Source organism: Nyctibius grandis, chromosome 1, assembly GCF_013368605.1.
Source record: "Nyctibius grandis isolate bNycGra1 chromosome 1, bNycGra1.pri, whole genome shotgun sequence".
In the NCBI taxonomy this organism is placed as follows: Eukaryota; Metazoa; Chordata; class Aves; order Nyctibiiformes; family Nyctibiidae; genus Nyctibius; species Nyctibius grandis.
In genome coordinates, this window is record NC_090658.1 from 92,500,761 (window position 1) to 92,528,108 (window position 27,348).

The 27,348-nt window shown below is 43.4% G+C and overlaps 3 protein-coding genes across 10 annotated transcripts in view; 1 reads left to right on the plus strand and 2 right to left on the minus strand.

Moving 5' to 3' along the window:
* Positions 1–887: 887 nt before the first annotated feature.
* On the minus strand, positions 888–6,496 carry RWDD2A (RWD domain containing 2A). 4 transcript variants are annotated; one of them, XM_068404966.1, is made up of 4 exons: positions 6,293–6,496; positions 5,819–5,952; positions 4,504–4,722; positions 888–2,468 (listed from the first exon to the last, which is right to left on the minus strand). In XM_068404966.1, the coding sequence occupies exons 3-4, from the start codon at positions 4,699–4,701 to the stop codon at positions 1,791–1,793; spliced, it is 876 nt and encodes a 291-aa protein (XP_068261067.1). In that variant the 5' UTR covers positions 4,702–4,722; positions 5,819–5,952; positions 6,293–6,496; the 3' UTR covers positions 888–1,790. The 4 variants fall into 4 exon arrangements, 3 of the variants coding, with proteins under 3 accessions (XP_068261067.1, XP_068261059.1, XP_068261075.1); XM_068404958.1 differs by lacking the exon at positions 5,819–5,952; XM_068404974.1 differs by lacking the exons at positions 5,819–5,952; positions 6,293–6,496 and adding an exon at positions 6,183–6,273.
* A 249-nt stretch (positions 6,497–6,745) lies between these two features.
* On the plus strand, positions 6,746–18,003 carry PGM3 (phosphoglucomutase 3). 4 transcript variants are annotated; one of them, XM_068418403.1, is made up of 13 exons: positions 6,746–6,821; positions 7,524–7,729; positions 8,368–8,552; positions 9,065–9,132; positions 9,449–9,582; positions 9,739–9,934; positions 11,897–12,054; positions 13,036–13,119; positions 13,823–13,921; positions 14,229–14,345; positions 15,096–15,218; positions 16,038–16,211; positions 16,831–18,003. In XM_068418403.1, exons 2-13 carry the CDS (start codon positions 7,526–7,528, stop codon positions 16,915–16,917), a joined length of 1,629 nt encoding a protein of 542 aa, XP_068274504.1. In that variant the 5' UTR covers positions 6,746–6,821; positions 7,524–7,525; the 3' UTR covers positions 16,918–18,003. The 4 variants fall into 4 exon arrangements, with proteins under 4 accessions (XP_068274504.1, XP_068272914.1, XP_068273677.1 ...); XM_068416813.1 differs by lacking the exon at positions 6,746–6,821 and adding an exon at positions 6,930–7,081; XM_068417576.1 differs by lacking the exon at positions 6,746–6,821 and adding an exon at positions 6,930–7,081 and having other exon boundaries at positions 9,065–9,120.
* Positions 17,679–27,348, minus strand: part of DOP1A (DOP1 leucine zipper like protein A) — a 78,467-nt gene continuing 68,797 nt past the window's right edge. The window contains exons 34-38 of one of the 2 annotated variants that reach the window (XM_068414381.1): positions 26,246–26,301; positions 24,265–24,429; positions 22,582–22,711; positions 20,602–20,661; positions 17,680–18,428 (exon numbers count right to left, since the gene is read on the minus strand). In XM_068414381.1, coding sequence (XP_068270482.1) covers positions 18,123–18,428; positions 20,602–20,661; positions 22,582–22,711; positions 24,265–24,429; positions 26,246–26,301 — 717 coding nt within the window. In that variant the 3' untranslated portion in view covers positions 17,680–18,122. Of the gene's footprint in view, positions 18,429–20,601; positions 20,662–22,581; positions 22,712–24,264; positions 24,430–26,245; positions 26,302–27,348 lie in introns of both variants that reach the window. The other variant, XM_068415193.1, reaches the window with a different exon arrangement.

Genomic DNA, 27,348 nt, shown 5'->3' on the forward strand with positions numbered 1-27,348 from the left:
CTCATACATCAATGTTCTAAAAAAAACCCCAAAGAATTATTAGTTGTTACAGAATTACCACACCAAGAAAAATGTAATATACTTTCTGGACAGTTCTGGAAACAAAGTGTACTTAAACATTTTTTCTACTATCATGCTACAGACATTAACTCTACAAAACCAAAAATTAACTTCATTAACTCGGCTCTGCTGCAGCTGCAGACTGCTGGTCCTGAATTCACAAAGAGGAGAGGCACTTTCTCCCTCATTGCATAATGGGAACCTGTGAACAGTTTTTGCCTTACTGTTATGCCAAAGTTATGATCATACAAACAATATACTTACCACACTGAAGGAATGTACATTAATCATCATTCTGAGCAACCAGAAATACTGCCATCCTCGATTTCAATATATTGCTATTATGAGAAAAGTATTAAACAATTCCTTGTGTTTTATTTGAAATAAAATAATAGCTGTTATTTTTGTAGTTGTCAGCTGAGAGTACTGAAACACAGTTTTTAAATAGCTGCTCTCAAAATGGCCTGATGATTGTTAGATTCGAACAGCCAAACCTCTACAGCTCAACAGTACGTCTGCTTTTTTTGCTCAATATCAATTTTCACATTACAATGCTCAGTGACAAAGTGGAAGGCAGTAAGCTGGTGGTCCTTTAAGGCACAGTTACTGGGGACTTTTCAGTAGCATTCTTCATCTACATATTATATTGATGACATTTAAATATGATAATCCATTATAAACTGGAAGACTGAATTGCAATTCACTATCTAAATACACACTCAGCACACTACCCCGTAGGAAAGTGCTGCCTAATGAGCCATTAATATCATTTCCTGTTACAAGCTGCTGGAAAATTTGTCTTTCAGTACTAACTTGACACAGAAAAGATTGGTGAAGTTGTATGTATTTTTATTTAATATATTATATACATAGTTTTTTTCACTTTTCTATATTATACATGTATTTCCTTATATAATGTAGGGGAAAAACAGAGAAACATTAAACTTTGTCTCATCTTAAACATTTTAATTTCCAAGGTGCTTGGCCTAACAATGTAAATATAAAATGCCATGAGCTGAGCAGCTGAAAAATTAACATAACCAGACCGTAATGAGATGATAGGAAGAGGACTGCAAAAATGGTGATATTGGCAATATAATTGTATAGGTACTACCCAAAGCACACAAGGGGATGGGTGATGTGGGCTTCTTTCTCCTTCCGCCTACCCTTTATTTAAAAGCAAAACTTGGTCCTGTGGTTGGACACAAACCTTTGCATTTCATGGATCAGTTGAATGAAGTGAGAGCAGATATTAATGGAGCAATAAAACACATTGCATGCACTAAGTCATGAATGTAGCCGTGAGATTTCCTGGAGCTGGGTGTGCTTTTGTATTGGAAACCACGTTAATCTGTGACTGCAGCCACTTTGGTATCCCACAACTGTATGTAGAAGTTAACTACAGGTCTGCACCACAGATAGTAACACGCAGAACAGTATAGATGAGGAGACAGAAGTGTGTAATTCAGGATACTAGTGTGTGGGATGTTTATCACCTTGCAAGCACTTTGAGGCTTGGCTCATAGTGACAAATGCCAATTTCAGGGCCTCAGAAAATAAGTAAACACCTCTCAAAAATATGTGGCTATTCAGAAGAGAAGATTAACTACTTGAACCATTCTTCTCATATGTTAAACAGTTTCCCTTTTCACAGGAGCTATAAGGCACAATATTTCAATGTTAGCATCATCTCTTGCTGTCCAAAATTAGAACTCCTTACACAGTTTATCTTATTTGTCTGAAAGTTTGCCTTCGACACCAAATAAAATCTGAAAAATATGTCCACTTTGATGTTGTTTCAGGAATTCTAGGAACTGGCCAAGATCCATGTGATAGTCGTTCCTCAGGCCATAATCACCATGTGCCTGAAACTGTAGGTCTTCAAAATCACGAAAGAGACGAATATTATCGATGCTTCCCTCCGTTTCTATATTCTCCACATGCTTGCATGAAATATGCTTCCAGTTGGGATACCTAATAACATGCCAGAACTCTTCACAGTTTTCTCGGCGTCCCTCCACACAGATGACACCAGGTTTCCCCGTTAGGCAGAAGCCCGTCAGACTTAACTTCTTTGCACAGTCAAAAATCTTTTTCCTCAATTCCTGCCTGTATATATGATGGCTGTAGATCCACATGCGATGCAATGTTTCTTTAACCACGACTTCTTTTGAAGCACTTTCAGAAGAGATCTTGCTGTTCTCCAGGTAAGGCAGGCTGTTGTCTTTCACCCATTGCACAGCTTCATATATACACAGCTCACCTGAATCCAAAGAGCTGATGTGAGAAGCGAGACCAGTGTTGAGCTGCAACTGTTGCTGTCTGTGCAGTGCATTTGATCTTGCAAAGAGCTGAGGAGCTACGTGAGGATACATATGAGGCAGCAGTACCTGCAATTCCACTTTTACCTTGAAAACAAAACACACACACACACACACAAAAAGAAAATGAATTCTGCAGCTACTGAAAGACATGCTAGACTCTTCCTCCCTGTCAAAGGCAGATTATGAGGAGATGTAATTAAGATTGCAACACCCTAAAGGCTGGAATTACCTCTTCTGCTTTCCTTTTGTCCACTCCTTTCCTATTGTTGCACCATGCTCGGGCTTTCCCAACATATCTAATGTTATCCTCTGCTGTTTACAGAAATAATGCCGTGGCTTGAAAGAAGGTACACCGTTATTCTCTAGGGATATTTCTAGTGTGTGTTCTCAGTACATGCTCAGTGTTGCTACTGCGATAAACTACCAGTCTGTCAGAGTCAAGGGGCAAGTGGCTTTTGAGAATCTTGTCCCTTACCGAACACACATCTCATCAACAAACTCAGCCCAGTTGCTGGATCTACCCCAGGAAAACAAGGCCAAGAGTTATACAAAACAATGTTTATGATTGTGCGTATTGTATATAGAGGCATTATTATCATTTTAAGCAAGTATTCACCCTAACAGAGGAAGCATTCTCAGGATTATAGGGGATAAAAAGATTTACGAGCATTTTAGGCCAGGGAAACCTCTAGATTATCTTGCCTGATCTCCTACAAACCATGGGCTGCTGAATTTCTCTCGATTATTCCTACAGTGTCTTAAAATGGAGCACCTCAGTTTTTTGGAAACTGAACACTGCCTCTGATCCAAGAGCAGGAAGGGATTCATGTATCCTCAGTGCTTGAGGCTCTTGTATACCATTATGGGACTTTCACTACAGTATACAATCAAATTATTAGTACTGCAGAGAGAAGTGAACCGTGAAATAACTAATTATCTTTCCAAAAGTTCCTTGACAATGTACCATGGAAAAAAATCCTTCCTGCAGAAGCCCTCCCTACACAGTTCATAAAACTTCTCTCTGAAGGCTGGTGAAGGGGTGCATTTTAGAAATATACCTCAGCCTGTTCATAAGTTTCTAAATAATCATGAGGCACCTGATTTGTGCCTTGGTAACTTTGGTTTGTGCCTGGCTAACTTTGTTTTTGTCTTGGTAGTTTTGAATCATTGTTCAAATGATTGTGCTGTACAGTAAGAGTGAACCTTGCCAGCGAACAAGTTAGACTTTCACATTGTTACAACCTTGCCATCGTTAAGTCACACTTTTACAACATCATATTAAAAACCACTTTTGCTAATAGCTTTGATGGTGATTCTTTAAGTGATCTAAATCACCCATTTGCGACACCAGTAAACTGTTCTAATGTTTAATTATCACTATTCCTGGTAAAATGCATATGCTTCTAGCTTGCGTTTGTCTGTTTTCAAATTCCAGTCATTGCATTATTATATACTCCGGCCTACACTAATGGCTGTGTTCTCTATGCAAGTATTTACATCACTTAATTGTCATACATAACCCTTTCTTCAATTGGATAAACCACTGGAACTCCTTATACTCTCAGTTTTGGATTTTGTATTGCAGTTCGTAGGGTGGTTTTGCTTTAGTGTTTGTGTGACTCTTCTTAATAGTATTCTGCCATTTGGAGCTATTTTTACATTAGTGTATTTCAAATACAGACCAATGAATGTTAGTACACGTGGCAAGGTGTGGAAGAGAGAAATAATAGGGTGGTTTTGCTAGAATAATGTAAAGTCCAACACATGTATTCCCATGTGGGGAGCGTTGCCTTTGTAACACACAACTCTTTGTAAACCAGTAACCTAACAACCCTCATGTAAGTACAACCATAGCTAAGCTCTTGTGAATGCTGTGTGTGCTGCTGATGCTGGTTGTCCATTCCTGTCAGTGAATCTATTAGCCTTTCTTGCCCAAATCAAGGTAAGACTCAAATAAATAATTAAAAAAAAACCCGAGGTTTTTGTAACTCTTGACTTTTGAAACAGCAAACAAATTGGGAGGGGGAGTTTCTCCCTTTTTTTCAGGACAGAGTTTTCAAGTGTGTCCACAAGAAGTAAAGAAAACAACACATGAATACATCTACGTGGAATTTCTCACCTTTGCCTCCCCTACATCAACAGCAATTGAATATTCAAGCTGTGGGGGCAGAGGTCCATCAGCATTTCTAAGGTAGTGCTGCACGCTGGGCACAGCATCCTCATCCAGATTTATTTCACCTTTTTTGGGAAACATTGAAAGGAGCATTTCCACTTCCAGCAGCTGGAGCTTGAGGCACTCTTGTACTGTGACAGCCATTGCACTGCCATCCACACGCAACTGGAACGAGATGCTTGGAGTCAAACCCCGGGGTTTAACACAGAATCACAGAATTGTCTTGGTTGGAAAGGACCTTTAAGATCATAGAGTCCAACCATTAACCTAACCTAAGTCAACCACTAAACCATGTCCCTAAGCACCACATCTACTCGTCTTTTAAATACCTTCAGGGATGGTGACTCCACCACTTCCCTGGGCAGCCTGTTCCAGTGCTTGATAACCCTTTCTGTGAAGAAATTTTTCCTAATATCCAATCTAAACCTCCCCTGGCGCAACTTGAGGCCATTTCCTCTCATTCTATTGCTTGTTACCTGGAAGAAGAGACTAACACCCTCCTCGCTACAACCTCCTTTCAGGTAGTTGTATACAGCAATAAGGTCTCCCCTCAGCCTCCTTTTTCTCCAGGCTAAACAACCCCAGTTCCCTCAGCTGCTCCTCATAAGACTTGTGCTCTAGACCCTTCACCAGCTTCGTTGCCCTTCTTTGGACTCTCTCCAGCACCTCAATGTCTTTCTTGTAGTGAGGGGCCCAAAACTGAACAGAGTATTCAAGGTGTGGCCTCACCAGTGACAAGTAGAGGGGGAAGACCACTTCCCTTGTCCTGCTGGCCACACTATTTCTGATACAAGCCAGGATGCTGTTGGCCTTTTTGGCCACCTGGGCACACTGCTGGCTCATATTCAGCCGGCCATTGGTCAAGACCCCCAGGTCCTTTTCCACCAGGCAGCTTTCCAGCCACTCTTCCCCAAGCCTGTAGCAGTGCATGGGGTTGTTGTGCCCCAAGTGCAGGACCTGACACTTGGCCTTGCTGAACCTCATACAGTTGGCCTCAGCTCATCGATCCAGGCTGTTCAGATCCCTCTGCAGAGCCTTCCTACTCTCAAGCAGATCAACACTGCCGCCCAGCTTGGTGTCATCTGCAAACTTACTGAGGGTACACTTGATCCCCTCATCCAGATCACTGATTAAGGTATCAAACAGAACTGGCCCCAGTATTGAGCCCTGGGGAACACCACTTGTGACCAGCTGCCAACTGGATTTAACTCCATTCACCACAACTCTTTGGGCTCGGCCATCCAGCCAGTTTGTTACCCACCGAAGTGTACGCCCATCCAAGCCAAGAGCAGCCAGTTTCTCCAGGAGCATGCTGTGGGAGACTGTGTCAAAGGCTTTACTAAAGTCCAGGTAGACAATATCCGCAGCCTTTCCCTCATCCAGTAAGTGGGTCACCTTGTCATAGAAGGAGTTCAGGTTAGTCAGGCAGGACCTGCCTTTCATAAACCCATGTTGACTGGCCTGATCGCCTGGTTGTCCTGTATGTGCCCCATGACGGCAGTCAAGATGACCACACACTGTGAGGTTTAGCACCACACCGTGCAACCGAAGAAGCCGGCCTCCGCTGGGAAACCCCACTATTTTTTAAAGGACAGAACTTGCATTAAATACGGCTGGGTACAAACCGCTTAGAAATCGGTCCCTCCCAGGCGCGCCCCACAGCCAAGCTGGAGAACGGAAGGGTTTGCGGCACCGCCGCCAGCGCCGGGCCGCGCATGCGCACCGGCAGCCTCACCTGGGCCGCCCGGGTTTCAGCCGCCACGGCGGAGCACAGCCGACAGCCGGAGCGGAGGGGAGGTGACACGCCTCTCCATGCCGCCTCCCCGGCGAGGCCGCCGAGGCGAGGAAGCGGCTCGCAGCCCTCGACTTGTCGTCGCCAGAGCCGCCGCCGCCTCCGCCCTCAGCGCGGCTGTTGAGCGCACGCTGCGCGAGCGGCGGGCGGGCGGGAGGGGGCGCGCATGCGCGTTCGGCGGGGCGGGGCGGGACGGGACGGGACGGGAGAGGCGCGCGGTGGACCGGCTGCACGGGGACTATCGATCACAAAATGGAGGCTGGATTTTGTCTGCGCGACAGCGCTGGGGACCGGGGTTGAGGCCGGGGGCCACGGACGAGGCTAGCCCCGGCCCCGGGTCTGACTGACTAGTGGGCGTGGCCCGGGCGCCACGTGGCGGGTGCGTGCCCGCCCCCCGCGCTCCCATTGGGTGAACGCGGCTTGAGGGCGTGGTCACACCGGCTCCGGAAGGAGAGCGCGGCGGAGGGTGCAGGTGAGCGGCCCCCGGGTGAGGCGGGAGGGTGCTGTGGCGCTCCCGTCCTTCACGGGTGGGCCCCGAGGCCTTCAGCCGTGCTAGGAGGCGGCTGCTGGAGCCGCTTGTGGTGGCGTGCGTCCGGCTGGCTGGCCCTGCCCGGCTCGGCCCAATGGTTGTCTGCGCCTCAGGTGCCTGGGGCGGGGTGGACACGGTGGCGTTGGCGCGGCGGGTCCCTACAGAGCGCGTTGGCAGAGCCGCGATCCGAATAAAACAGCCAGGTGACACTGCCGGGGGTTTCCCTGTGGCTGCAAGGGCTTGAAGAGGGAGGACGGGCGGCTTTTGAACTCAAAAGTTAATACATGGAGGCGTGGCCGAGCGCACGGGGTGGCTGGTGTTACAGTGGGGAATCGCCAGCCCTTTGCGATACCTTTGTTAGGATCCCTGGAGTCAGCCGATGGAGAATCGTGGCTGGCTTCACCTAAATCACGTCATCCCTTCGTGATCTGGTGAAATCTGGTCGAGCTCCTGTGCTGTACTGGTTATGTAGAGGCTCCTTCATGGATTGCCCTGGTAGTGGTCACCCTCACAGTCCCACCAAGGAATTTGATATGAACAGTTTAAGGTGTCTGTGGGCTTCAAAATTAAATAAAGTGCAAAATGTAGAACTAATTATAATGACTTGACTTCTCTCACTTGCATCTGTGTTACTTCCTTCTCTAGAAATGGATTATGAAGCCCTTAAAAAATACTCAGCATTACATCCTAAACCTGCTGGAGTTACTCTTCAGTATGGCACCGCTGGATTTCGCACCAAGGCCGAACAGCTTGATCACGTCATGTTCCGCATGGGCTTGCTGGCAGTTCTCAGGTCCAAAGCCGTGGTATCTACTGTTGGCATCATGGTTACGGCATCTCACAATCCTGAAGTAAGAACAACCTTTCCTTTAAAAAGAAAGTAGACATGATCAGTCTGGTGGAATCAAAGCTCTTCATGGTACTGAGAGACCAGATCGTGAAGGCACTTGGACCTCCTTAAAGCACGTGTTTAGCCTGCTCCCTCTAAATATGATCTCCAGCATATTTGAAGTTACTTTTCCCTGTACACACAAGTGTCATTTTCTGTCATGTGGAAATGCTGTAACATAGGAAATTTGTAATGTTGGCAAGCTAGGAGTACCCTTGAGAAGAGATGAACCTTTGAGCAAAATCTGCAAGCTTAAATCATAAAGAGATGCAGCAGTTACAAATCAGGCATTTAGACTTCTGCTGCTGTGGAGCATTCCAGGTTATTAGAATCTCCACTTATGTCATTTTAATGTCAAATTAATTTCTTACCAAAATTATAAGGGGGAAAAAGTTGGTTACTTAATATGCTGGTTATGTTACTTTTTTTGGGTTTATTGGGGGTTTAAATAAACAGCTAAGCTATTGCTTCCCAGAAATGCTCCACATTTAAGAAGCAATGTGATGACCGAACCATGTGTCGGCTGTCTTCAAAGAGATTTTTATTAAGTTTCCCACTTTTAGGCTTACTATTTTTTATTCTTTTTTTTTTTCTTCTAAGGAAGATAATGGTGTAAAGCTGGTTGATCCTCTTGGAGAAATGCTGCACCCTTCCTGGGAAGAGTATGCCACACAACTAGCAAATGCAGAGGAGCAAGAATTACAGAAAATAATAACTGAGATCTGCCAAAAAGCAGCAGTGAACCAGCACAAAGATGCTTCAGTTTTTATTGGTAGAGACACCAGGTAATTACAAAATGCTGTAGATGTATGCTGCTTTTACGGAAGTGCCAACGTTTTGTTCATGGGTGCTTTTGGATGTTTAACCCTCCATAGCTGGATTATGCTTTTTTTTATGCCTAGACTGCTATCTGTTAATTTATGATTATAGCAATAAACAAAAGTTTTCCAGTGCTTTTCCTATATTAACTTCCCTCATAGTTACAAGAACTACCTAGCCCTGTTTCTGAACAGGATGCTTTATTGTGGGTTTGTTGTGGGGTTTTTTTTGTGGGTACTGTGTGATGTGCACATGTGTTCAGCACTTTCCTTGTCTTTGCAATTCTCTGGGGTGGGGGCTTTCAAACTTCTTTATTGGGAGGTGCCTACAATAGAAAAAGGTGTGGATTTCTTCATACTGAATGTAAGTCTACTGGCATGAAGCTTGTAGAGCCTTCTTCCACATGTGCTTCCTTCCCAAGCCCATACATAAATATCTTCTGCAAAGGTTATCATCTATTGTATTTGTTGTTTTCCAGGCCAAGCAGCGAGAAACTTTCACAGTCGGCGATAGACGGTATCTCCGTTCTAGGTGGTCAGTACCATGGTGTGTTAAACTTCTGCATTTCTAGTCTGATTTCAAGTTTTTATGTGAATGTGACTGTTATGTAGACCTAAAGCAGTAGCCCAGACACCATTTCCATTTTTGCTTGTAACAATCTTACTTCAGGGTAGTTGTATGGCTTTCATGCAAGGGGGGGTTTCATCTTTTCATAACAACAGAACTTGAAAAGTTTCATATGGGTTTCCAGCACTGCATTTGTCTGTTTGCTTACTGTAGAATAGCAAATACTGTACAACTTCTAAGGAGGAATTAATTTAGTATTCTATTTCTGAATATTGTGCCTTTTATTTTATGCTAGATTATGGTCTGGTGACAACACCACAGCTACATTACATGGTCTGCTGTCGAAACACCCAAGAGCAGTATGGGAAAGCAACGCTGGAAGGTTATTACGAAAAACTATCCAAAGCCTTTACGGAACTGATAAAACAGGTGAATACTGGGTGTTGTCTTCTTCATGCAAATACACAAAATGAATATCTTCTGTTTGTTAGCCTGTTTGGGTCTGAAGTTTCAAATTCAGCATGCCTCAAGATGTGGTTTCACTAGAGTATGAGTTCACTTTGCCCCTTCTTCCCTTGTGCTAAGTCTCCCAAGTCTGGAGAGAGTCAGAGGCACCTGAAGATTGACTGTGCCAATGGAATAGGAGCCCTGAAACTATCAGAAATGGAGCCCTACTTTCCAAAGGAGGTGCTAATTCACCTATATAATGATGGAACCAAGGAGAAACTCAATCACTTATGTGGTGCAGATTTTGTGAAAATTCACCAGAAACCACCTAGAGGTACGTAGTCAGTAATTTTATGTCCTTTTACCTCCTCTCCAGATCTGAAAGCGCAGGGTCTAGCAGTGGCATATCATCTCTGGATAAGCTGAGCTCCCCGACTAAGAGACTGCATGAATGGTTCTGCTGGTGCAATGGAAAGAGAGAATTCTACAGCTGGGTTTGGCACATCCCTAGTTTATGTTAGTCAGAAGTGTTTGGAGGAGTGCAGTATGTCTCCGACTTGCTGAAATATGTTTGACAATCCGGTCTGAATGTTATGCTGGTGGAGTCCAAAAGTCCGTCAGGACTGGCTTACTGTTATTTACTTTACTTCCCTTTGTGTTGTCAAGAAACATTTACATTGTGGGCTGGGATTGCAGACACTTTTCCGGGTTCCTGAGGATAATTGAATACCTCAATGGCAGTGGGATGTATTGTCCTGTATCACTGTAGGCTGCAGGAGAAGAAACAGGCAGGTTTTGGGGTGTAGTTTCCTGTGCTCTGAAGGACAAGGTGTCAGCAACGTGGGGCAGTTTTCCTGTCTGCTTGTGTACTGAAATCTTTTTTTCCAAGAAGGGGTTACAGGACGCAGCATGTCCTTTGGAGCTCCCTGCTGAGCTCCTGACAGACTCCAAAATCAGCCTAGGGAATGGCCAGCTGCAGTGTCTGAGAAATGGACTCTGAGGTTAAAGTGGCCGGCATCTTAAAGAAAAACAAGATGTGCCTTAATAAAAGAGCAGTTCATTTCTGTGTGGCATTGCTGTGTCAGGTGGTGACTGCTTCCTAGCTATTTCTCTATTGGCATTAAGCCTGGAAAGTTTTTGAGGCAGGTACTCCTTATGCATTACATACGTTGTTGTATACATTGAATATCAAGCAAACTAACCGTGAGGTATTTTATAGCCAGCATATCCACTTGTATGTTTTTTTGTGCAGCTCGGAGAAATCTTGGTGATGGTTGCTTTGGAGTGAGGCTGTTTTTTCAGTGGTAGGATTTATGTGCCACCTCCTGTTGTAATTGCAATTCAGTGATGGCTTTGCTGACATGGGGGTGCACACTTGTCTTGCATGTGTATCTCCTGCGTGAAAGGAAGGAAAGGGGAGGTGCAGGTCTGTCAAGTGGGAATGGAATAAAATTAGAGGCCTGAAATATTTTCTGAAGAAAAGCATTTTTGACACAAGCGAAAAATAGTGAATTCCCACGTGTCTCGGAGGGTGAAGTATGTAGTAGTGTTGTACCAGGAGTGCGCAGCGGACCTGCCACGTGCCAGGAAATGCAGGTGACGTGGCTCTGGAGGCCTTCTCTGCCTGAATGTGGTTTGCCTCCATGCCTGGGGCACACAGCGTGCCGTGGCCGTGGCCGTGCTCAGAGGAGTGGTGAGGGAGGGCTGGGCGAGTGCCCCGTGTCCAACCGAGCTCAGCCAGCTGCCGCTCGCTGCGTCAGGCTCCTGCCCAGGTGTCACTCGACAAACAGCGGCTCGCTCTGCTGCACAGCGGGGCAAAGCGATTCGCCTCGGTCTGTGGGTGTTGTGTGTGACTTGGTATGCTCTGCAGTGACTGAGTGTGTGAGAAAAGGGGTGGCTGTTCTTCTGCTGCAAGGTTTTTATTAACCTTGTGCCATAACTGACATTCAGCGCTTATCTCTAATAGAGATGTGACTACACGCAGTAGTTGTAGGTCTGATTTTCATACACATCTGGAGAGAAGGTGTAGCACAGTAAATGTTTAGAGAACCTGTGTTTTTGATACTAGTATTTTTTTTGATCTGAATATGCACTTTTCAGTTGCCATTCAATACAGCTTCCCTGTTGCAAGTCTCCTAGTAAAAGCAATGTCTGTTTCAGAGCATTTCTTGTGTGTGTGTGTGTGTGTGTGTGTGTGCACAGAGCTACTTTCTGCCTGAGGTCCACACTGGGACCCATTTAAACATTTTGTATCTTTTTCTATCTCTAACTTGCATTTTAACTCTGTGTGCACCAGGGCTAGACATGAAGCCCAATGAGAGATGCTGCTCATTTGATGGCGATGCAGATAGAATTGTTTATTACTATAAGGATGCAACTGGCCATTTTCACCTGATCGATGGAGATAAAATAGCAACTTTAATTAGTATCTTCCTTAAAGAACTTCTTGCCAAGGTAACTCTAATGTATGAAATGAATGCTGACACTTTAATTTGAAAAGTGTAAAATGGTCTAAGGAAGCTGTCTTAGTTTGTACATATGCAGTCTCTCTCTACATCTACCCCCGTTTAAAGCGATCCTGTACCTCATTGGTATGGCCAAAATGTTGTTTTTACAAGGGTGTGACTTCCACACTCCACATAAAAATCTGAGCACTGATATTTTGACCTGGGACCTTTTCTTAGTGGGAGAGAGCTTTTGCAGTTTAGTATACAAAGTATTGATATTCCATTCTCTTTGTTTTGATATCTTTCATGAATTTTTCATTAATTTTGGGTTCAGTCCTTCCCCTCAGCATTTCTGTGAAGCTTTACAAAGGCTGGGCATTCCATTTGCATGAGAGCTTGATTGTGGCAGTCAAGGGCTTTGTATGTCATCATACCAAAACCACTCCCATCTGCAGTATAGCATCCTCTCCCCACAGGGGACAGAGTGCAAAAGCTTTTCTTTTACAGAAGTCCTCTTAAACTTGGTGTCTATGATACTAAACCTAGACAAGGTATCCTGGTTTTGTTTTCTTAGAGACCAGCTCGTTTCTTACACTGTGGCAGAGAAGCTTGTGCTTCCACCAGACTGCTTGCTTTGCACTGGAAGCTTTGACTTTACTGCTTGTGTATATGGCCTCACGTAACGCTACGTGGCTGGCCAGTGCACTGAGCTTGCTGAATCTGAAAAAGGGGTTTGGAAAGGCTAAACTTGGAGACCTGCTTCAAGCCATCCACAAAAAAATGTGATATACAAAGACTTGAATAGAATTCGTGTTGTCTTAAACATACAGACGTTCTCTGTGAGCTGGTGCCTTCCTCTGATGCCAGGAGTTTTAAGTGTCTGTGGGAGAACATATGTTTAGTAATTCTGATTATCCTTCCATTTATCCTACTCGTCTGGCTATGTGCCTATCAGACAGTAAAGCTCTTTGCTTCTTGGTTTGCTCAGGTGGGACACACCTTAAAGATGGCAGTGGTACAAACAGCATATGCCAATGGGAGTTCGACACGCTACCTTGAGGAAACACTGAAGGTATTCTCCATTTTTTTTTTCTTGGCAGTTTTCTGCAGATGTTGTTTACTGCAAACTTGTTTACTTTTGAAATAAATGCTACTGTAATATGATTGCTAGGAAAACTTAAACTAAAAGGCTTAAACTAAAACTTAAACTAGGCTAAAATAAATGACTCTTTCAGACCTGCAGTAGTGACTAAATTCTCTAGTTTAAAAAGAAGTTTGGCAAAAGCTAAACAAAATCCCTCTGGAATGAGTTGGGGACGTCATGGCTTTGCAACGAAGTGAGTCGGTAAAGCCTCCTTCATACTTTGACACTGGCTGTTTCATTTTCTGTAACAGGCTAAATGTTGTTCACTGCGGAACTTGAGCTAAGGTATTATTTCAGTTTGGATCAAAATCTGGTATGTTCCCTGAAACCATAAAATGAATTGGTTTTTTTCTAGGTTTGGGGTTTTGTTTATTTTTAAATCAGCCTTTATTTCCACTTGAATAAATGAAATCTTCTTTGTAATTGGGTCTGCAGAAATAGTGGGAAATACTCTAATAATTCTAGTTCTAAATAACTTCAGTCCTAGGGAGTCAGTAGTTGTGAAACACAGGTTAGTTTGTAACAGCCTCCCTGGGTTGGTGCTCAGTTCCTGGCACTTCACCTGCCATTCCCATCGACTGAGGAGAGTCTATAACACTGTTTACATTCTCTGCATATTCTTGGGCTGCAGGTACCTGTGCACTGTGTCAAAACAGGAGTGAAACACTTGCATCATAAGGCCCAGGAGTTTGATGTTGGTGTTTATTTTGAGGCAAACGGACATGGTACAGTAAGTATGAGCATGTCACGCATAAGATCAGCCGATACGTACAAAACTTGTTGCATTAGCTGGAGAAGGAGGTCTTTCCACAAGACTTTTCTCTCCTTGTTTGAGAACAGACTTGTTTCCCCCTTCTGTCTTTATCATAGCATTGCCACCAGCTCCTCTGTGTTTTATGTGGGGATGGGAATTCATGGTAGCAAACATCAATGATGGTTACTTGGGCTTAAACAGTAAAAGTGTTTTCCTCATTGCTGCACGTATCCTAGTTTGTGATGTGGGCTGATCTTGACAAGCTCTCATCTTTTTATTCTAGGTATTATTTAGTAAAGCTGCTGAAACTAAAATAAGACAACTGGCAAAAGAAGAGAAAGATGATGAAAAAAGAGAAGCAGCACAGGTGCTTGAGAACATGATCGACCTGATTAATCAGGTAAAAACTAAGAGAAACAAATCATTGTGGTGACAGTCCTGGGGCTAACCCTGTTTGTGAGTACCTGTCAGGATACTGCCAGGGACTGCTGGAGCAGGAACTAGGGTGCCAAGTTGGAAGGGGCCAAGAAAAGGGCAGGAACGGTCATGTTTAGAAAGATGTAATACTTTCTCATGAGCAGATGGAGACCGCTTTTGTCCAGTGCAGTCTTCTGGCTTTAGGACCCAAAAAGGGAGTGGGAGAGCATGGGAACCTAGTGATAGGATGTGACTTGCTCAGGATTCAACAGCAAGTAATCTTTCATCTGGTGTTTTCTACTAACCTGTGCGGTCCGGGAGGACAGGGGTATTCCAGTGCCCCTGTCCACACAGCACTGGGACTCCCTGGCTTAGCACAGCCATTATGCATGTGGGGTAGTGCCAAATCATACTTCACAGGCCAGCTTTAAGCATCCTGACCCCAGAACAAAGGTGAGGTGCCAGTCCTCCTTAGGAGAGGTGAGGGCTAGCACTTGCCCTTGGCAGAGCTATACATGTATGCTGCTGTTCTTACCCCAAGGCCAGTGTGGTAAGGAGGAAAAAACAAAACACCAACAGCCCCCAAACAAATGAACCAACCTCAGCTACCCAGACTGAGGCAAGTCAGCCTGGCTGCATTTTTCACTCTCTTCAGCTAGAAGCTTACTGATCAAATCATGCCTTCATCTCTTCTCTGTTGACTGCTCAGTGTTTCTTCCCTTCCTGTTAACAGACAGTTGGTGATGCTGTCTCTGACATGTTGGTTATTGAAGCAATCCTGGCTTTGAAAGGTCTGACTGTGCAACAGTGGGACGCCATCTACACTGACCTTCCCAATCGGCTGCTCAAAGTGCAGGTGAGTTACACACCACGCTGGCTCCGGTTACAGCAGTCTCTTGGGCCCCTGCTGGGAGCAGCTCTTGCCTACATAGGTTTAGATAAGCTTGATTTTTAAAGCTGAAACAGCGCATTGAAGGGCAGAAGTAGGCCAAACAAGCCATGAAACAACCCCGAGGAGGGACCAGACTTTCACTTGGACCAAACTAAAAACATGTCTTATAGTTGGCTATTATTTTGTCATTTCTACGTTAAATGGAAAAACCTGACCAAAACTGCTCAAATTTTAACTTAGAATTTCTTTCTTAGCTTTCAAATTAGAAAAATCCTTTTTCTCTAAGGGCCTTTCCTGCTGGGCAGCTGGATTTTTCTTGCTGTGCCACTTTGTATAACTTGAATATTAAAGCTTGCTCTTCTTTATCTTCTCCAATATTCAAAGAGCTTGAACAGAACAGACTCCAATGTGGCAGCATTCTGTTAGACATGGTAAGGGAGCTTTGGGCTCTAAATTAACCAGAGGAGAGAGTTTAAGGTTACTGATCTACTGGGAGAAGCTGTGGTGTCAGTTCAGAGGCTGACCAAGGAGGCTTGCTCAGAACTGACCCTTTTTCCAAGCCAAGCAGCTGAGTCCTATCACGACTTGGGTCATGTGTGCTGAGCAGTAGCTGACCAGGGCAGCCCAAAGTGTTTGAGTTAAGCAGGAAACTCTCAAATTGAGCTCTTCTTGAGGCAGTGCAACACATCGATACTTGAAGTTCTCTCTTACCTGTTACCTTTTTCATTCTGCTCTCATCATACAGCTCCAGCACACAAATAAATTGGCTGTTTCTGATGGCAGGTTGCAGACAGGCGAGTTATTGACACAACGGATGCAGAAAGGCGTGCGGTTGCACCTCTGGGACTGCAGGAGAAAATCGATGCGCTTGTAAAGAAGTACAGATTGTCACGAGCGTTTGTCCGTCCCTCGGGAACAGAAGATGTAGTTAGAATATACACTGAAGCAGACACACAGGTCAGAGCTCAAACAACTTGTATATGAAGTGGATTCGTTTATGTTAAACAATCTGCTTAGCATTGGGTGATGGAGGGAGAACTACGTTTACGTATGTGTCATTTAATCACAACAGGTGCTAAATTTGGAAAAGAATCTTAGTCATCACAAAAAGTCTCTTTGGATTTTTCATATATTTTATAAAAGTGATGTTTAATGTTGTCAATGTTAATCTTTAAAAGTTAAATGTTTATAAAAGCAGATTTGACACTAGGTGACTTTGAAAAGAAAATCAGCCTTTTGAGAACTCAGGGTTAAGAAGAAAGTTACCAAAGCAGCCTGTAACTGCATGATTTAATAAGAGGCAAAATAAAAAAAAGGAAACTTTGGCTGCTGTTAAGAATTAGTCCACATGTGAACTTAAAGTGGACAGCAAAAGCAGCAGTCCTGCTTTTCCCCCTTCACATGCTCCTGCCTGCTTCTTCCTGCCAGCATGACCACAGTGGCAGAAGGTACCTCAGGACGACAGAGCAATACAGGGAACACAGCATTTGCAAGAAAACTCTTACCTCAGTATCGCATATTTGCTGTAACCTTCCATGCTGACAGCAACATAACTAACTTTTAAAACATTCCACAGGAGAACGCGGACGCCCTCGCCCATGAAGTAAGCCTGACTGTTTACCACCTCGCTGGTGGAAGAGGAGCACCACCCCAGCCTATATAACCAATGATACAACTGCAGTTAAAGTTCATAACTTGACTTATTTTTTCATATTACTTACTTTACCATTTCCTAGTGTGGACATACCCAGCTCTTCCTGACAGCAGCAAGGATTAATCAGAACTAAGCAGAATATTATTCCACTTATTCTTTACCTCTGTTAACAACTTACCTCTTAATGAGATGCTCTTGCTGCTGAATGTTCCCCCCCACCCTGAGTTTGTCTTACTGCTGAAGCTGAACTGACTTAGCGGTGACTCACTTCTTGACAGGCAGCAGCCTGGTCACATCCAGAAGGAATTCTGCCCCCCACCCAGCTTATTTTATCGGTTATTGTCATGTTATGCCTGAAGTCCACCTCCACCACCCTCAGCGCACTTGAGCGCTGTTGTGACTGTGTTCGCAGTAGCTGCAGAGCAGCCCACTGCTGCAAAAATATCATCTCCGAATCATCTCTGGGCAGTGTAAGGCAGAGGCTGGCACTGGTCTTGAGGTTCAGTTCACCTCAGTTCAAGGGGGAAACAATGTGAGGAAAAAGAGCATTTGCAAATAATAATGTATTATTATTGAAATAATATCTTCATTAGATACTTCTATGAAATTAAAGTATTGCTTAGAAAGCAGTTTGCAGTAATAGCATTTATAATCACTTTTAATTGGGAAGGGACAGAGACACGTTTGTCTTCTGCTCCCCAGCAGTGCGAAGGGGCTGGGCCAACAGGATGTAATGTTTTAAATACACAAATCTCCTCCTCCACATATTTTAGTTTGGGGTATCTACCTCTGACAAATGTATTTTTCATTGTAGTCTTGTATTAAGTCCTGGCATAATGGCACTTTCCGGATTGCTAAATAAGCACAAGTTCCAATGGATCAAAAAAAAAAATAAAACCCACAAAAATAAACTAGAAACAAATTGAAAAAATGTGCACCTTGTATTTTCTTAGGATTTTTTTAAAGACAGAACTCAAGACAACAAAACATGTACTATAAATAGTAGGCACCATAATCAATATGAGCCACCAATATTTAAACTCGATTCAGGCCACATCCAGAACTTTTCTCTTATTTACAAATATTTAACTTAAATACAACATTAAGTATTTCATTACATACAAAGTAAGAAAAGAATACTATACAACTGGGAAAGATACAGTATTTCATTTAAATAATTACACTACACATAAGCTGAGTAGTACCAGTTGGGTTCATGTTTTTATGACACCTTCAAGAAAATCCTTCTCAACCATTTCTTCTATCTTTTGTCTTGCTTTGCTGGAAAAGGTCTTGAGGTTCTCCATTTTTATGTCCTTACTCGGAAAACAGTTGGGGTAAAGGACAGGGCTCCCTGAGTGTCCAACACATCTGCTCGTGACTTTGCTGTTGAAAACTTGGCTGAGTACATTGAAGAAAGGCAAAAGCTGCTCAATGCTGCGAACAGTGTAGACGGTTAAAAGCAAGTGACCTGGTTCCCAACTTAGTGTTCTCCCTGAGCTGTCCTCCTCTGGGTTTTTCTGTAAATACATAGAAATGGGAAATAATACAGGACAACACAGAAAAAGCACAGGTGAAAATAAAAGGCTAATGCCCAATAAAGTATTTTTCTACGTTCAAAAAAAATTTGTCCTATCAATAAAATACACACATGCTGGAATGCAGGTTTCGGAGCAGATCTGCTCCTCCCCTCACCATGCTTTGCAGCAGCGGTGGCTGGGAGCGTACAGGCTGGCAGCTGGTCAGCTGACACTAACAGGAAAGGTTCGGTGGGCATTGAGTCCACCGCCTCAGCCCAGGGCTGCCCCGAAGCAAGGCAGCCCCCCCAGCCCTGGTACCCGCCATGCTGCCCTGCAGGGCTGCTCCTGGTGCAGCATCCCGCTGGCTAACGTCAGCAGCCCAAGCGGGTGATAGCCAGTGTTGCAGCTGCGTGCGTAAGTTGTGTGCTACTTCAGCTGCTTTCCGAAGGAGGCTGGTCTCTGATAACACACTTCACTCTACTGCCAGCATTAGTGACAATAAACCCCAGAGCAAGTTAAAATAGAAATAAAGCATTTTCACTTTGAAGCTAGCATTCGGAGTTTTCAGGAAGAGCAAACGCAGCGCTGCTTTTAGTATCAGAAATAACACACACGGAGGCTCTGAGCAAACACTTGAAGCTGTCCTCAAAAGAAAACGGTTCAGTTACTCATTGCGTGGTCTCAGAAGAGGCCAATCTTTCATGGGGGTACTTTGAAGGGAGAGAATTTCAGGAACCCCACCAGCGAAGGCAGCAGTCGCACACCAGATGCTCGCAGGCAGTGTCAGTACACTGCTGTAACGCTGTTCAGGGTTGCCTTAAATATCTGCGTACTAAAATAGCTGAGCACCAACATCCAGCTGCTTATTATGGTATTCTTCACTCATTTCCTTTTTTTTCTTTGAGTCAAAAAACATACTCAAATCTACACAATAAGGTACTATCACCACTAGAAACACCTCGTTTGGAGTGTTACTGACAAACCCGTATGGGAGAGCTGCTACCGTGAAGCAGAGTTCCAGTAATACTGGTTTTTATTCTGCGAGGAAGGAGAAAAGGAGCACAAAGGCCACATCAAGGAGAGCTGATCCACTTCTGACGAGCACCTCCCTACCGCTGCCCTGGCAATGCCTCTGCCGAGGCGGGGGTCCGAGAGCCCTGCAGGCTGCGCAGCCCCTGAAGAGCAGGCTTGTAATGAAAGGAGAATGAAGGTGAAAGAACAGCAGTGGGAGCAGAGCGTAAGGTAAGGATTACTGATTGCACAGCTGCTGAGCAAACAGATTTTCTGCACAAGATGATACTTCAGCAAATACAGGTTTTGTCCTTTGAATGAAACAACTGTCTTTTGCAATTCAGGAGCCTACAGGACATCCGTTTCACAAAAAACAGGCTAAATGAACATATTTAATATTTTAATCTGGTGGTTTGGCTCCCTGTCACAGGAGATTACTGCTCTAGCTCTACAAGTCCCAAGAAAAGAAAGGCTCATAATGAACTAGAACAAAGGGCAGACTGCATTCCAACACAGAAAGAGTTGTTGATGCCTCCAACTTTTAATGAAGCTACTAGTTTTTAACGTTTCTCCTTTAAAAACTTCACATTGGATACACAGAAGAGAGGCTTTTCAGTACTGGTTCTCTGCTGTGCTTAGTATTACCCCATGGTGAGCACGGACTACCTCCAGCACACAGCAAGTGTCAGTGTTACACAGCAGCCAACCAAATGGGGTGCACGTGCAAATACTAACTCTAAGCAATGAAATACATCCAAGCCATTTCCTCACGGCAGTATCTGCTAAGCAAACACCACTAATTCCTCAGATGCCTAAAACAACAGTTAATTTCATAGAGACCGATTAGGGATCGCATGTTTCATACCTGCCATTTGGCAAAAATTATTTTATTATTCAATTTTATAATGATTTGTGATCATAATTCTTAGAATTAACTTTTTGTAATCTATTTCACATAGGAAATCAACTTAAAAATAAATTTTTACGTTCTCTATAACAATAAGGGCCCTCATGATTATTTCACTTCAAAAATCTCTCAACATTGTCCTCTAACAAGACTGATCAGTTCTTACTGAAATCTAAATACTGCCCAGGGCCTTGAGGTGATGGTATTATTATGGCAAGCTTGTTTCACAACTCAAGCATCAAAGGCCACCCTCACCTGATGCTTGGCCATCTCCATTCCCTCCAAAACCACCGTCTTAAAGTCCTCCTGTTTGTCCTGTGGAAGGAAAGAGGAGAACTTTCAGACTGCATTTCATATATCAAAATAATACTTTGCCGTGAAGGCCGTGCAGTTGCTCGGTTGGGTGCTGTAATTCAGCTAGAAAAATCATCCACCCCAAAGACTCCATGGTCCAGAAACGGCAGACTCTGGAGCTAGTGTGGCCAAGACACAATTAGACAACAACAGCACTGCCAGTTTGTTGTTCTGTTTATTGCCAGTAGTGCCAAAGGAGGTTTTTAAGCATGTTTCCTCCAGACAACAGAGCCTGAGCCACACCGTACCACATGGATCTGAGCACTAGTCAGAGTGCCCTGAAGGAAAATTATGATCCACTGGATCATTTTGCTCAGAAACAGTTATTTTCTAAGAAAAACCTGCAGTATATGTAACAGTATTCTCCTCTGCACAAAGAAGAAATGGCCTGGAAGTCAATATTCATTACCTCGGGTTTATCTCCTCATCACACCCCTAGCTATGGTTCACAGTGTGCAACTGCTGCCGTGACTAGGGGGTTTCAGAAATTCTAGGAAGTTTTCTATGTTCTTGAAGCATACTGTAGAAGTCCTGACTTCAGACATCTATCTCAACATACAGTACTTACCAGCATGTATATTTTATACATCAAATGTAATTTATAATTCACGCAGAGAGATTATTTGGAGTGTGACAACTTTCTAACAGGTACAGCATACTACATTGAACGTCAGTGTCAGAGGCTATGCCTGATTAGCAGTCAGTTAAAACTGATTATTCCTTTATATGTGCGAAAAGAGAAATTTAGTCTCATCTTCATGGTTCAAAAACAATAAAATAAAGAATGCAGATGTGCTTCAGATACTTGTTTTATCCCCTATAGTTGTGAGCCTTGCTCGAATAGTTCAGATCTGCCTGCAACTAAGTTATCCCTAAATTTTATGCAGCCAGTTGTATGTCTGCAGTAGTTTCTTTACTCTGAAAACATTCATTAGAGATTGTAAATGCATTAGCTACAGCAACCTGCCAGTGTTACAGCCCCAACAATTCAATCTATTTGGAGGGAAACCCAAGAATGAACCTCCAAACCTTTCTCCCATATCGCTTCAAGCTTCCTCTGTGTTTCCCTGGCCCACGCAGCAACCTTTCCTAGTGAAGTGCCTGCCCAGGGGGACTCCGTCCTCACAGAAGGAGCAGCAAGGTATCTGACAGCAATTTTCTTACTTTGCTGAAGCAGAAGGGAACTCCCTGGAACAGGGCTTGGCCAGCTTCCGCCAGCTTCATTAGCAGATCAGGCCTCCACTCCACCCAAACTAGGGGGTTTTAATACGCCTCATGCACCAACATAATGACAACCCTAGTTCTGCTCTCGTTCTACAAACTGTGCAGCCAAGATTTCCCCAGAACTATTTCTACTGCTCTCTGCCTTTTTTCATTCATTGTAACTGCTTCAGGGAAGAAACCCAGACCTCCCTGGCTCTGCACAGTCTCAAAACTCTTGGTTCTGTCATTTTCAAAAATGCAAGTTTTCTAAATATTTAAATGTGATTATTAGTAACAAAAATGCTTTTCTACTTCAAAAGGTAGTTAATTATACTAGTATCTACATGTATGACTGGCTATCTGAAAGTGATTTTATGTTAAAATATATTAGACACTGAAACATATTTTACTTCTTACTCAAATAATACAAATAATACTTTTAACTGAAAACTCCAAAGTCACTGACCATAGTCTTATTTTGACCATAGTAGGTTTGGGGTTTTGTTGTTTGTTTGGTTGGTTTTTTTTGTTTGTTTTATATACCTACATGTGTTTTTTGCCTGATGCTGACTTGAGATTACTCCAGTGGGAATCTCCCACATCAGATAACTCCTTTCCATTCTTCATTGTTTAAAAAAAAAAAAATAAAAAATCCCAAACTGGAAGAAAGTGACATACCTTTGCTTTTTTTCGCAGCAGTTTTGCTAGACGCACCACATATGGTTTGAATTCCCTCTGATGTGTGCCCTGTCTTCGTACTTCCAAGCCTGAATCATCTGATGCTTCTGGAATAAAAGCCCAACGATACCTGTCATGAGATAACACAAGCAGACATTATCCTCACTGAACACGCAGGCTTTTCTGCTAGATCTAAAAATATGAGTGGATGAGGAAATCTAGTTAAGTATCAATGAAAGGGGGGGCGGGGGAAACAAAGCCAATCCACACAAAAAACATCAGTCTTTGACAAGAAAAAAACAGGAAAGGCACATTCTGAAAAGCAGGAAGTAACATGGCCAAGAATGTAACATTGTCTTTCTCCTTTAGAGTTTCTTAAAGTATTTAAGGATGCCAAGAACAAGATAAAGCAGAGAAGCTAAAAACAGTAGTATTCACATCTTCATTGCGTGTGAGAGAACTGAAGGCAATTCTGAATTATAAAATATGTAAGTTACTTAAAAGATTTTGCTGCCCATTTGCAATGATTACTATAACACACAAAATGTTCTCAATATACCATGTTGCTAACAGAAACGCATTTATTTTACCTATTCATAGGCCAATGAGACCAAGTGGACCATTCCCTCCCCCTGACCTTGCTGCCCTGAAAGGACTGGCTACTTGCATTACAAACTGTAAAGGCAATCAGAGTTTCTGTCCTCAAAATTTCAATCCAAGCCTCCATGAGAACACCATAAAAGACAGTATGATTCAGCATGATTATTGTCTTTCCAGAAATGCATAGTAATAACCTAAATAAAACAAGGTTGGCTAATAAGGGGGATTAGGATAGCTTGGAGAACTGCACAAGAATTATGAGCCAAATCCCCAGAAAATAAAATAAGTGAAGGAACCTCCAAGATGAGCCTGAGATTTAGAAATACTACAGGGCCCAAACTGACACAGTGTGTGCAAGTCCCTCCACCCTCTAGCCCACACGAACATCTTTTAAATAACAGGATAATTAGAGGTGACCAAATATCTACAGAGCTGTGCCAGGGCAGCAGCTCTCACACGGCCACTTCTGTGCAGTGTAGAGGAAGAGATGAGATACTTTCTTTTGTCCTTGATGGCCTCTCATTTCTAGGGTCTTCAGCAAATGCCAGTTGATTTTCATTCATTTTTCCCAAAAGAACAGGATTGCAGAGGCTCTGAGGAAGCAGTTAGCACACATGAACACTACTGACCAAGAAAAACCTATGGGGTCCCCTTCACAAGCAGGTTTGCTGCAACATTTTCCAGACAGATCACACAGGAGTAATTGAAGTGAGTCATGCTGAGATGACACACAGTTGTCTGATCTCATGCATTAGTCACTGAGACATGTGGGTGTACTTTGAGTTCTTAGACATTACGCAACTAAATACTTAAAAAATAAAATACTTGAATAAATCACTATTACTGATTAGCTCAAAAGTGTGGAGAATCTCTTGCCACAGGCTAAATCAAACCAGCTTGAACTCATTTGGTGTGTGGCATCATTTGCTCTGGGGGCCACTTGACACTGGGAGGGACTGATCTGTGGGCTGCCCTGGGTGAAGGCCAGAAAAGGAAATAGAACAAAGCTTTTTACACACTAGAATTTTACCAAGAGGCACGGACAAACATCCGAAAACTTAAATGACAGTGTCTGCTACTCACATCTGAAACTGAGGCAGGTTTTCAGATGGCAAAGCTAGGGACAAGTCCAGAAATTTGCAAGCGGACAAGTACAGGTTCAACCATCTCTGGCTATTGTAGGACGTGGAGAAACCATTGCCGCCTGTGTACGTTGTCTCTAGACCAGCAACAGATGGGCCAGAAGTTCTGAAATAAATTATAGCAGGCAGGTGAGTCATAACAGCCTTCTGCCACCATGGGAACATCATCTTTCTTACTTGCCTTTACAAAGACACAACTCTTTATTTACCAATTTAATCCTGAATTCATAAATCAAACCAGAACATCGCAAGTCTGTGCTATGATGATCTAGACATAGGGATTGAGTGCACCCTCAGTAAATTTGCAGATGACACCAAGCTGGGTGGCAGTGTCGATCTGCTGGAGGGTAGGAAGGCCCTTCAGAGGGATCTGGACAGGTGAGATAGATGGGCCGAGACCAACGGCATGAGGTTCAACAAGAACAAGTGCCGGGTCTTACACTTTGGTCACAACAACCCCATGCAGCGCTACAGGCTGGGGGAAGAGTGGTTAGAAAGCGGCCCAGCGGAAAGAGACCTGGGGGTGCTGATCAACAGCCGGCTAAACATGAGCCAGTAGTGTGCCCAGGTGGCCAAGAAGGCCAATGGCATCCTGGCCTCTATTAGGAATAGTGTAGCCAGCCGGTCTAGGGAAGTGATCGTCCCTCTGTACTCAGCACTGGTGAGGCCGCACCTTGAGTACTGTGTCCAGTTCTGGGCCCCGCACTTCAAGAAAGATGTTTAGGTGTTGGAGCGAGTCCAGAGGAGGGCGACCAAGCTGGTGAAGGGTCTGACCTATGAGGAGCAGCTGAGGGAGCTGGGGTTGTTTAGCCTGGAGAAGAGGAGACTCAGAGGTGACCTTATTGCAGTCTACAACTACCTGAAGGGAGGTTGTAGTGAAGTGGGAGTCAGCCTCTTCTCCCAGGCAACTAGCGATAGGACAAGAGGACACAGCCTCAAGCTTCGCCAGGGGAGGTTCAGGTTGGACATTAGGAAGAATTTCTTTTCAGAAAGGGTTATTAGACATTGGAATGGGCTGCCCAGGGAGGTGGTGGAGTCACCATCTCCGGATGTGTTTAAGAAAAGACTGGACATGGCACTTAGTGGCATGGTCTAGTTGACAGGGTGGTGTCAGGGCAATGGTTGGACTCGATGATCCCAGAGGTCTCTTCCAACCTGGTTGATTCTGTGATTCTGTGTGATTCTATGGGTGGAGTTTTTTATGTTTTTTTTTTATATATCTGTGTGTGTATATATATATGAGAAAATGTTAATATATAATAAACATGTTACACTGTATCTCATTCCTATCAGACATCCAAATTAAGAGAAAGTTGAAAATGTTGATATTACTTTATTTTAGGGAAAAATTCTTCAAAAGAACAAAGAGAATTAGAAAAAAAGTGAAGAACAAGAGTTGGGCAAATAATTCCTCTTGTTCTTTGAGAAATCTGCCTCTACTGCTAACATTGACTGAAACTAGATCATTCTGTGCAGAAGGTAGATGGGATAGAAATGGACAACAAAACAAGAAAAATTATCTCCCTCATCTTTATGTCTTTAACACTACAAGAAACCACATTTTTATTTAGACAAAAGTTCATCAGTCTTATAAAATCAACTATAAAAGTTATAAAGTCATGCCATGCGTATTTTAATTGCAGAAGCAGTGTCATTTTAGCCAGGAAGACACTAAGCATGAACATACTTGTATTGCATAATTTACCTTAGTAGTTTATGAGCAATCTGACAGTGAGATTTTTTTTGTTTTGTCCTGAACAGTATGTCCTTGGTACTGCAGTCAGACTGAACTACTTGTTACACGTCCTTCTCGTTTGAGCTTGACAATTCTAACACAAATTATTCTAAAGAGTGACTCAACTGCCCATCAGCATGCAGGAGACTGTTATCAAGCTAAAGAAGCAGGAAGTTCATAAGTTTACCTGGAAATGTCTTCATCAGCAGTGAGCTCCTGTTCCATCAGTAAAAACACTTGTACCTGAAGATCAAATGCTACATTTTAATACCATATTTATGGACTGTGACTCAGGAAAATTCTGTAGGGCAGCCTGAGTAATAAGCCTTAGAGGAAGTGTTTGGAGCTTTATTTCCCTTCCTGGATGATGAAATAACCCCCTGAATTATGACAGTGGTCACTGGCACTCTAAAGCTCTTTCTTCCCTTATATATAGCCTGAGTAGCACAAGGGCCATAAGAAACTGGCTCTTCTATGGCCAGGAAAGCTCTGAGAGGCTAATCCCCTCCACTATGTAGAAAGAGAGCAAGACCTAAAGGAAGTGAAAATAAAGAATCATGTAACAGAGCAGTCAAGCTCAGGTGTGAATTCCCAGAAGTAACACAGTCCTGTCCACTGAAAGTAGTTCCACAAGTCTGGTAACTTGTGTAAAGGCCAGGGGACAGCCCAGGATCAGAGAGGCCACACTGAGTAGAATGTATTTCCTAATATTTACACTATTGCCAGGTTCAAAATTAAATGCAGGTATTACTAAAACAACGCACTTGATCTTTAAAATACTTAATATAGCTTTTCTCCTTCTACTGCTTAGATCTGTGGTTAACTAAGGGCTAGGTTAGGCACCTACAGATAAAAAAAAAAAAATATCAGAGCAGTGATTCTGATTTGCTATGTGTTAGCCAGTCCCTTGGCTGTGTTAGCCAGTCCCTTGCCTAACAGGCTAAATGGACCACAGGATGCGCCAACCACTCTCTCCATTCCCATTGCCAATGCTGAAACCCAAAAGAGTGCGTCAAACACTCTGTGGAGACTCCACAGGTAGCAACTCTGAAAAAAGATGTTTCTCCTGTCTTGTTATACAGAGTAAAACAAGAGAAATAAAGCTGAGTCGAGCCTTGTATAAATCTAGTTACAAAATTCCATCCACAACGTGATCTGAATGACCACCAACTGCCAATACAACATGGATTCTAACTCCTCCTTTATATGGCTTCTCATCCTCAGTGCTGAAGGAAGAAGGCTGAATGATCAGGGAAGTAGAAATAGGGAACACTGAGCAGAGCAGGAGTG